The sequence below is a fragment of the Barbus barbus genome, assembly GCF_936440315.1.
Source record: "Barbus barbus genome assembly, chromosome: 41".
In the NCBI taxonomy this organism is placed as follows: Eukaryota; Metazoa; Chordata; class Actinopteri; order Cypriniformes; family Cyprinidae; genus Barbus; species Barbus barbus.
The window spans coordinates 26,208,901-26,220,461 of record NC_136719.1 but is presented as its reverse complement, the minus strand read 5'-3'; the positions used below and the strand labels follow the sequence as shown (position 1 = coordinate 26,220,461).

The 11,561-nt window shown below is 37.9% G+C and overlaps 1 protein-coding gene across 1 annotated transcript in view; it reads left to right on the top strand.

The window, feature by feature from the left end:
* The first annotated feature begins 5,219 nt into the window (after window positions 1-5,219).
* fhip1ab (FHF complex subunit HOOK interacting protein 1Ab) overlaps window positions 5,220-11,561 on the top strand; it is a 22,618-nt gene continuing 16,276 nt past the window's right edge. Inside the window, exons 1-3 of the mRNA XM_079401846.1 lie at window positions 5,220-5,436; window positions 11,099-11,128; window positions 11,345-11,534. Coding sequence (XP_079257972.1) covers window positions 11,430-11,534 — 105 coding nt within the window. The 5' untranslated portion in view covers window positions 5,220-5,436; window positions 11,099-11,128; window positions 11,345-11,429. The remainder of the gene's footprint in view (window positions 5,437-11,098; window positions 11,129-11,344; window positions 11,535-11,561) is intronic.

Genomic DNA, 11,561 nt, shown 5'->3' with positions numbered 1-11,561 from the left:
TTCTTTGATTCCAGCTTACTCTGCACATTCATCAGCCAACTTTATCCAGTCCTTTTAAACACTAATGTGATTTGCACTTCATCATCCACAACACATCTCAATATTTACGTGTCTGTAGGAAGACCTCCATGAAGTTGGCCCCCCAAAAAACGCAAAACGTAGCAAAAATAGTCTCATTCGTTTGTGCTGTAAATTTTTTTGTTGTGCTGCTTTGGATTGTTAGATATAAACTATTTATTTAAAGGTCATTCTCAGGTCACTCAGCCCCCCACATGCTCCAAATTCACCCCGAATAGCCTCGTTTGTTTGTGCTGGCAGAAGTTTTAGTTGTGCGGCTTTTTATTTTGCTTTGATTTAGCATTTTATTTTGGGTTCCTCACTTATTCACTTTCTTACCAAATTGTTAGATTCTAGTGATGTTTTAATACAACAGCGGCTCTTTATCAATGTTTTTTTGTAGTGGTTGTGGTGTTTATTAAAAGCAGCTCAATATTCATCTGCTGTCGGACTCTTTTTCTGTCACTTTCTCTCACTTAAACAAGTTTTTTTTTATTAACAAGGAGTATCATCGTATACACTTCACTCCCACCACGAGCTCACACTTCTGTTCAAGATGCTCTTGTGGAAATTGAGTTAGTGGAGGAAAAGTTGATACAGTTACAAAATCAAATATCTGGCCAATGTAAGTATGTTTTAACAGTGTCAGTTCACAGTGTAATTAGTTACCCTTACAAAAATTTACCATGGTGGTACTACAAATAAAACCATGGTAACCATAAATTAACCATGATTTTTGCTAACCATGGTATTAATGTAGTAAAATTGTTGTACAAATGGTAATGAATATGCCAAATAATAAAAATACTTGGTTACTACTTTTTTACTATACTAGAACAATGTTACATTTTTTGTTAGGGTAACTTCAAAAACAATGGTAGAGCAGTGAGCTACGACTGCCAATGTTTACTGCTAATACTTATATCTCTAAACTTATTGTTAATACTTATCACTTATATCACTAGCAATTAAATGCTAATTACAGTCGCACATATGACCCATGTTATTTGTTAGAATATGTTTTGCATTTAGGGATCAACATTACCGTATTGTTAGTAATATTAGATATAAAGTCCTTATATATAATTACTATATTATCCTTATATTCAGGACAATACAGTAATACAGGTTTATACTATACATTACATGTTTGGAGTCAGGATTATTTAAGTGGGTTATTATGTTTTGCTTATGCCAGATCACCAAGAAACCAGCAGTCGACAGGGATTACATTTTCACAGTCCTGTGTTCATCAAAAGAGGACATAGTCACAAATGGCAACATAGCTATTCCTAATCAGAGCATCTGGAGAGAGCTTAGTAAGCAGCTAGAGAACAAGATCACTGCAAAGTCTCTATACACTTTTGTTAAATTAAACATACCAAACGATTGCTGGACTTTTGATCTTAGTTCCATTTCAGAAATGGATTGAATTTATGCCTGAAACAGTTCAATACAAAAACAAGATCTATAAAACACAAAAAAGGGAATACACAATTTTGAAGCCTGGCATCTGGATAATTGTGATAATCCATCAGCCACAGAAAAATACATAGAAATCAGAGGCAAGGAGGGTCATGGCCACATTCACATAAAATGTGACAGAGCCTGAAATGAACAGCCCAATGGTGCTAAAGTGTTTCATTAAAAACACAGATGACTCCCTGCACACTGGCTGTTCCAAGCGTCCGATGTCTGTTATTTTGTGTGCAGATATCCAAAGAACTGTGTGAGGGTAGAATGGAATCCCATGTATGGAGGGCATCGGAGGCAACAAAGCTGATGGATTTTGGAGATCCTGAGCCAAGCCATCTGCCTAATTTGCCCACCCTGCGCAAAGCAAAGCAAGAAAAAATGCCTTAGAACTAGGCGACAAGGATCCTATTTTGTCACCGCAGATGTTAAAATAAAGCGCACCTCACAGTGGTAGCATTGAAGACATTGGACGGGACAAGTTTTTCTGTCACTATTGGAGTCAAACACAAATGTTACAAATGTACAAGTTATTATCAAAGACATCTACTAACCCCACTGTGAGTTTTGATGCAACTGGCTCAGTAGTGAGGAAGCTACAGAGACCAAACGACATGTCTGGCCATGTCTTCTTATATCAGGGTGTTCTGGCAGGTGATGAGAGCTCAAGTCTCCCAGTCGTGCAAATGCTGTCAGAGAGACATGATGTTAATGCAATAACACATTGGCTGACAGAATGGATATGTGCCGGTGCACCAACTCCAAAAGAGGTTGTAAGTGACTTATCACTGGCTTTGCTCGGAGCTTTGGTCAAGGCTTTTACTCCTCATCCTGATTTGAAGACCTACATCAATGTGTGTTGTGGCGTCTTACTTGGTAAACAGTCTGCAAAAGTGCCACCTTGTTTTGTCCGGGTTGATGTTGCACACTGCATCAAGATGATCTGCCAGTGGGACTCCTTGAAGAAAAAAACACATTGCATTAAAGATTTCTTTGTGAGGTCAATGGCACAGCTTCTTAAGTCACAATCCATGGACGATGCTAAAGGGCTACTACGCAGCATTACTATTGTGGCTCTCAGTGAAGCAGAGGGCAATGACAGCTCTGGAGTCCCCCTCATATCAGAAAGGTGCAAGAAATACCCGAAAGCCTGAATTGCAGAAGAGAGTGTCGTCATTCCAGATGTAGGGGGTGACGACCTGGAAAAAGTAGATGAAACGCAGTGGGTGGGTGACCAAACGCAGACAGACCGACGGCAGTGAGTGACAGACATATGTGAGGAAAGCAGGTCACTTGCCGTGGCTAATGGAGATCATGATAATATGCACTTCCTCCCTGAGATCATTCCCAATATAATCTGGCTTGCAAGCTATTTATTACTCTGGACAGGGGTAATGATCCCTCACTTCCGAAGCACCAACATCATGGCAAGTTCAGCCAATGTTGAAGCCGAGTTCAAAAACATTAAACGTGGCCTTTTCAAGCATGAAAACTTGCTGATTCGGGTGGATTGATTCATTGTTCGACATGTGTACTTACTTACTGTCCTTCATTGAAGGCAACATGTGCATTTGTTCTGCAAAACAAAAAAGTAAAGAAAAAAAGGTGAAGATGATGCAGCTGTTGCAACAGTGATCGTCAAAGAAGCCAATCCACTACCAACTATAACTTGCAGTGTAGATGTAAAACCAAGAAATGGATGCTGACATTGTCACAAACATCCATCCAACAGAGGAAGACTCTGTTGAAAACAGGAGAGCCCTAGCTCTTCCACCCAAAAAGAGAAAGAGGAATTCCTGCCTCTCTCCTTGTCCTGAATGGCTCCATGCAGATCCATCTGTGAGGGGGAAATACTGAAAGTGGAACTGTTGAAAAATGGAAATAATCAACAGCCTGTAAAACTCAGAAAATCAAGAATCTCTGTGCTGAACACTTGTGCATTTGATGCTTTTTGTCAATGCTTATGTTGTGCTTTCTGTGATAGTGTCACCTTTGCAAATTTTGCTTGTGGTGAGGACTCCAACAACCTCCTCCAGCTAGTGAAAACCATCAGCACAAAGGGTCTGAATGCACATACAGAGGTATGCTGAATGAAATATTCAAACCTGTCCAACTGAAGTCTGGTGCTCTCCAAATAGATGCACAGTGCCACATCTCCACTCTCATTGAAAAATCAATGACAAAACATGCATGTGTGTACTTCACAAAACAGTGCTCCTCACAGTATTGCAGTCTCAGCACATAAGTCACAAGGGAAATACCATTTGTTTGTACTTCTGTTGCTGTACTGCAGGCTTCTGGCATCGCTCATCTTCAGACTGCAGTGGAAGAAGGCCTTAACCTTCCAGAGTCCCCCTGCCTCAGGCCAATCCAAAGTCCATCACAGTGTCCCTCTGCATTCAAGCCAGACTCTACATCAGGAAAAGAGCTCTGTGCAGGGAAAGTTTCTCACAGTTACAGTCTGGGAGAACTTCTGTGGACTGACACTGACCTGGGAAGCAACTCCATAGAATTTCCTTTGAGTGAATTTTCCTCCAATCTGATGCTCCAAGGAGAGAGATTTACTTTAAGGGCAGTCATTGCTTTCAAAGGAGGCTTAACCCAGGATGCTCTTGGGCATTATGTGGCCTACTGCAGGAGGTCTCCATGTGTCTGGGAGATGTATGACGACCTGAGAAGTGGAGTGTCAGAAAAACACAAAATATGCCCACATACAGTGTTATACACAAAAGATTGATTGTTTACATTTAATCTCACAAGTATTTTTATTGTATGCCACACACCCTTGTTTTCCTATTCCTGTTTGGAGAAGTAGTTTCTGCTCTTCTGGAAGTCAGGCTTGATGGAGTTTGCGCTTAAGTCTATTATTCTGTGTGGCTCTTTTGGTTTGAAGACAGACAGTGCGGCATGGCTTGTCAGTATTAAGTGTTTTTAAGTTTAAGTTTTTAAAGATCTGTGTATTTGTGTTAATGGATGTTCGATAGTGCACTTTAATTCAGTTTCACAAGTAAAATAATTTTGGCTTTATTCATTGAGTCATGAGTTTCCACATGCATGCATATAATACACACAGTTTATGTATAAGCATGGAGATACAGCAAACATATTATGGTGCGTGCATTTATGACATACTATTGTTATTCACATAATGACATACAGTAACAACACCTGAGAATGACCTTTAAATAAATAGTTTATATCTAACAATCCAAAGCAGCACAAACGAATGAGACTATTTTGGAGACGTTTTGCATTGTGTGGGGGCCAAGCCAACTTCACGGAGGTTCTCGACCTGTTGAAAGCCTCCGCGCGGTGGCGCTGTTGCTCGCGACGCGTTTCTGTTGCTCGAAACATTTTATGCACGTAATTTGTGCGTCTGTGTAAATAGGCTATAGCGATGCGAATATCAATAACGAACTTATAACATAAATATGAAATACTTTTTATGAGACATATGTTGTTTTAATGAATCATAGACAGTAGCGAGCATGTCTGAACGTCCAAGTGAACTCTTGACTTTAAAAATCGGTTTTATTAGAGGATAAAAGGTTTTTATCTGACATTCATGGCGTTTATAAATCACGAGCACACAACAACTGACAGCTGTCATTAAAGGCTTTAATGGGACAGGCTTTACACACACACACACACACTCGCACACACACACACTCGCACACACACACACACACAGGCTGTAATCACTCTAATCTCTCTGAGGGGTTTGCTCTGTTCTGTTCTGCTCTCACAGTATTTCTCAACACATGAAGGCCTGTATTTCATGTCAAACTGCTTTCATATTGCTATTCAGATTTTGTTAGACAGAAAGTTGATGAATTATGGCTCCATCAGAGGATAACGGGACACACAGGACAGTTTGATGGAAAAACCTGCGTCAGAGGAACCCCGGTGAGTTTCAGCTCAGCTTTCTCTCAAATCATAACCTATTATTACAGAGGATTCAGAATCTGAGTTACTTTACTAAATTTGATAAGTCCCTGAACTCTAAAATAAATGATCGTGGAAGTCTTCAGTATGATGTAGTTCCCATACAGCAATTCTCCAGCTGACCAATGGATAATTAAATTATACAAAAATAGATTCAGAGGTGTTATTATATCCAGGCACTGGTTAAAGTTAATAGAAAAGACATCAGCATTATTAGACCTAAATAAATAAATTAATAAAGTGTTTGTAATGAAATGTATGCATAATATTATTCAGTTGAAGTTTCTCATTCATGGCGTTTGTCTTTTAATTCTAATGTTGAATACATGTAAAAGCAAGCTCAAAAAGTATTTGAACACTATATGGTTATCATTATTTTTATTCATATTTGTTTATATATTTTCTGTTTTGATTAAAATTTTTGTTAAAATTTAGTAATTTTGTTGTTTTTGTCATTTGCAGCTATTTTTATTTAAAATATATCTATATTTTTAATCTATTTTAGTACATCAATTTAAGCTTAATAAAAATGAGCCACTAGCTGAAATAAAATAAAATATTTAATTTTAATATATATGTATATCTCATTTTATATTTGGTTTAGCTGAAATAAGTTAATTTTTGGTCATTTCTTGTTTATTTGTTTTATTTCAGTATTTATATTTTATTTCATTAACAAAATATATTTAGATGGTTTTAGTTTTTGTTAACTATAATAACTCTTCTGTACAGTCAGCAATGTCTCAGTGTCGTTCATTAAATAACAAAACATCAAAGCATTTAGTATTTGTTTGAAAGAAGTTGTGCAAACACTCTTTGTGCAACCGTTTGACAAAAATAAGTTTAAAATGGCAAAACAGTATATCGTGTGTTGAACATGAAGATGGTGACTGCATCATGATAATAGTTTGTGAATATAGTTCTCTACACCTGTGTGAACGCAAGAAGATCTGACAAGTGACCAATCAGACAAAGATCAGATAAAAATGTCTAAATGATGTAAAATCAGATTTGCAAACACTCAGATTATCTGCAAACTGGGACAGAAATAGAGATTAATCTTCCTGGCTGTTTTTCAGATTCTCGCAATAATAATATGAGAGCGGGCTTTTCGTACAGTATACTTTACAGTATAATTGTTAATGAGTTCTGTTGATCTGAACCTTTTTCTGATTTTTTTTTAATTGACTTGCTTCATATCCATGCACTCTTTGGCATTTCATGAGTAGATGAGACCGAGAATGAAAATTATGACCATGGAGCACAAAAGCTTGATTTAGCAATAGCCAACAATACATTGCATGAGTCAAAATTATCGATTTTTCTTTTATGCCAAAAACCATTAGGATATTAAGTAAAGATCATGTTCCATGAAGATATTTTGTAAAGTTCCTACCTAAAACTTAATTTTTGATTAGTAATATGCATTGCTAATAACTTCATTTGAACAACTTCATTTGATTTTCTCAATATTTAGATTTTTTTGCTCCCTCAGATTCCAGATTTTCTAATAGTTGTATCTCAGCCAAATATCTATGTCCTATCCTAACATTATAACAATGAACAATTTCATACATCAATGGAAAGCTTATTTTATTTATAAAAATTAACCCTTATGACTGGTTTTGTGGTCCAGGGTCACAATTGTGATGGTTTCTATTCATCAACCACATTGATTATAGACCAAATCTAGTCTTAAAAAATCATAGTCATTAATATCATTAGACATATCACTCACTTTGAAAAAAAAAAAAAAAAGATTTTTGTGGGGCTGAAGTCAATTTTGAATACAGATTATTTCAATTCCATCTTCAAATCAGAGAAATGTGATTAGTATAGAGCTGTTGTGCTTTTTGTGTATTTATCATCACAGCTGAACACACACACAGGTATTGAATTCAAAGCATTAATTAAACAGCATCTGTGTATGAATTGGCATCTGCAATCTATTTTGGAAACACAATGCCATGTATCTGAGTGAAACTGGATATTGCGTGAGATTTAATTATTTAATTCATCAGGAATTGATTGCATGGTGAAAAGGTGGTTTGGCGATATTACTTGTATAGCAAAGTTGTGAGCTGAAAAATTAGGAGGAAATTTTAATAATTACAGACAAAAAACTTTTTAAATATATTTTTTTGTATATACTTTCTATATTTATTTTTAACATGCACTAACGAATATATAATATGTGATGTTATATATATTATTTTTGTATATATATATATATTTTTAACATGCTTTAAGGAATATATTATGTATAAAATATAATATTATATTATATAATTTTTTGCATATGTTTATTTTTAACATGCACTAAGGAATCATTCACATTAAGACCGAATGAGTCTCATGTTGACTCCGGCGCACATGTGTTCCTGCTGTGCATCTCTCCACCGTCAATCATCAAACCTCTTTACCGCAGGAAATGAAATCACAGCGTTGTCTTCTGCTGATTATCAGGACTCGTAACGCTGAGCATCAGATTAGTTCACTCACAGATGGGCTGCTGGATTTGTCTGGATATTTTTTTTCTCTATGTCTGATGAACTGAACTCTGGTTTGAACCCAAGTCACATTCACTTTTATAGCGCTGTATACAATACAGATCGTTTCAGTGCAGCTTTACAGGAAAATAACAGTGTCGATGTTGTAAAATTCAGCAGTTATGAAACAAATTCAGTTTCAGCTGTACAGAAGAAATGAAATAGTTCACCCAAAATGAAAATCTGCTGAAAATATCCTCGTCTTCAGGCCATTCGAGATGTATTTGATTTAGTTTCTTCATCAAATTTGGAGAAATGCAGAGGTGTAAAATACTTGAGTAATTTTACTTGATTACTTTACTTAAGTATTATTTGGGGGGATTTTTACTTTATTCAAGTACAATTTAAACTGACTACTTGTACTTTTACTTTACATAGTTTCTGAAGAAAAAACAGTACTTTTTACTTACAATTTTACTTCAAATTAAAAAGTACATTACATTTTATCTTATGCACATTAAATAAAGCTCAAAAGTGCATGCTTGACGTAAGAACCAATGATCATTGTTTTCATGCATCAAGCACACAGTTCTACTTCAGTTTTGACTGTCATCAGATAAATATCTGGGTTCAAAAGTTCACCATCAAATCTGAGGAAGCATGTTGAGGAAGCAAAGTTGTGTTTTCCCCCAAAAAGTTTATTCATTATTCGTTCTGTTTTGATAGAGTCATTAGCTGTGTAATATATTGGCTGAATGCACAAGATTGAGTGCAAATAGAATAAGTTGTTTTAATAATGCCATTATGTGACACATTGTGTAGGAATTTGGACTCTCAATTATTTTTTTTTTAATCTTAATAATTACACGATTTGCTCATTAATTTATATAATTAGTCACTAATAATTATGTAGCAATATTTTCTGAGAAAATGCCCAAATAAAAATGCCCCAAATAAACAATTAAAAGAAACCCAAAATTACTGGACTTAATGACTATAGACCTGTGGCTCTAACGTCTGTATCTGAAGGACATCACTGGACCCTTACTGGACCCCCTGCAGTTTGCCTACAGAGCAAACAGGTCTGTGGATGACGCAGTCAACATGGGACTGCACTTCACCCTGCAGCATCTGGACAGACCAGGGACTTATGTGAGGATCCTGTTTGTGGACTTCAGCTCCGGTTTTAACACCATCATCACGGAAACCCTTCAGAATAAACTAACCCAGCTCTCCGTCCCCACATCCGTCTGTCAGTGGATCAACAGCTTCCTGACAGACAGACAGCAGTTATTAAAGCTTGGTAAATTCACATCCAGCACTCGTACCATCAGCACTGGAGCTCCTCAGGGCTGCGTACTCTCCCCACTGCTCTTCTCCCTCTACACCAACGACTGCACATCTAAAGACTCCTCTGTCAAGATCCTGAAGTTTGCAGACGATACCACACTGATCGGCCTCATCCAGGATGGTGACGAGTCTGCTTACAGACAGGAGGTTAAGGAGCTGGCTGTCTGGTGCAGTCTCAACAACCTGGACGCTCAAAACTGTGGAGATGATCATGGACTTTAGGAGAAACCCCCCTGCTCTCCCCCCACTCACCATCATGAACAGCACTGTGACTGCAGTGGAGTCATTCAGATTCCTGGGCACCACAATTTCTCAGGACCTGAAGTGGGACATTCACATTAAGTCCATGTGAAAAAGGCCCAGAAGAGGTTGTACTTTCTTCGCCAGCTGAGGAAGTTCAATCTTCCACAGGACTTACTAAAACAGTTCTACTCCGCCATCATTGAACCATCCTCTGCACTTCAATAACTGTCTGGTTCAGCTCAGCTACCAAATCTGACCTCAGAAGACTACGGAGAGTAGTCCGGACTGCTGAGCGAATCATTGGTACAACCCTCCCCACTCTCCAAGAACTGTACTTATCCAGAGTGAACAAAAGGGCTGGCAAAATCACTCTGGAACCCTCACATCCAGCACACTCCCTCTTTGAACTGTTACCGTCTGGTCTACGCTACAGAGCTCTGAGCACCAGAACGACCAGACACAGGAACAGTTTCTTCCCTCAGTCAATACATCTCATGAACACTCAACAATAAAACGCGTAACACACAACTCTATTATTTATTAAACACACTTATATTATATATTGTGTTTTTGCTGTTTTGTACATTGCCTATTTGTATTATTCTTTATTATCTGTGTCCTGTCCTGTTGCTGTCTCTCTGTTGCACTGTGGAGCTTCTGTCACTACAACAAATTCCTTGTGTGTGTAAACATACTTGGCCAATAAAGCTAATTCTGATTCTGATTAATGCTGGATTTGTTTCAGCTTTTGTCTTCTCCAGATGTTAACTGATGGACTGGAGTGGTGTGGATTATTGTGATGTTTTTATCAGCTGTTTGGACTCTCATTCTGACGGCACCCATTCACAGCAGAGCATCCATTGCTGAGACACTGATGCAATGCTACATTTCTCCAAACCTGATGAAGAAACACACTCATCCTGATCTTGGATAGCCTGAGGATGAGGACATTTACAGCACATTTTTGGCAAACTATTCCTTATTAACAGACACACTAGAAACTAGTCAAACATTAAATCTTTCAGAGTGTCTATTTACACTAACTCTGCCCACCAACGTGTGATTGGACTAGTCAACACTACAAAAGACGCTCCAGTGGTGTAGATGGTAAAGAGTGTAATGCAATCTTTTGACCCGAGTTCAAATCTGAAATTTTGCCAAACTTTTTTTCCTCACTTTTCAAATCTCATATCACATCGGAAAGGCATTTATTTTCAATAAAAATGAAGGAAAAAATCAAAAAGTTGAAAATAAAGTATTGGGTAGGGTTAGGAACACACATATTGAGTGTATAATTTACACTCAATATGTTATTATTGTGTACTGTTTTATAATGTACTACAATACTGAGGCACCGCTAATTGCCACTATTTGCAATAAGTAGTAAATAGCAGAAAATCCTGCTATTTTAACAGTTTAAACAGAATACATAGCTATTTGCATTTAATGTAAATAGCATATCGCTAAGAAAATATGCTATTTTCACTTAGTGTACATAGCCGCTGCCTAAATCTTTCTCTCTCTCTCTCTCTGTTTCTCAGTGCTTGTCCAGCTGCCATGGCTGCCCTGAGGTAAGAATTCCTAGGAATGCAGTGGAATGTTGGGAATGTCGGAGAAGGGGCCTCCACCCTGTAGTGTGCGCTGCTGTAGGGTGGAACCGCAGCACTCTTCCTGCTCTACTAGTGCAGAACTAGAGCCCTTCTCATGAACATATCAGACGTTTACTGCGACCGTTTCTCTCTTATCTTCACGTCAGCTGTCTGAAGCTGTCACTCTTACTCCTGCAGGTCCTGCATGCTGAGATGTCCTGAGACCGAGAGTGATGCCCATCAGAGCTGCATGATGGTCTAGCTCCGCCCACTCTCCGTCAGGATGTTGGCCTCGGTGGTCTCCGGTAGTAACAGAGGGCGAGCGCTGACCCTGAAGGGCGTTGACCCCGAAACATGTATGATCGTCTTCAAAAACCACTGGACACAGGTATATAAACATCTGTCTGTCTATCTA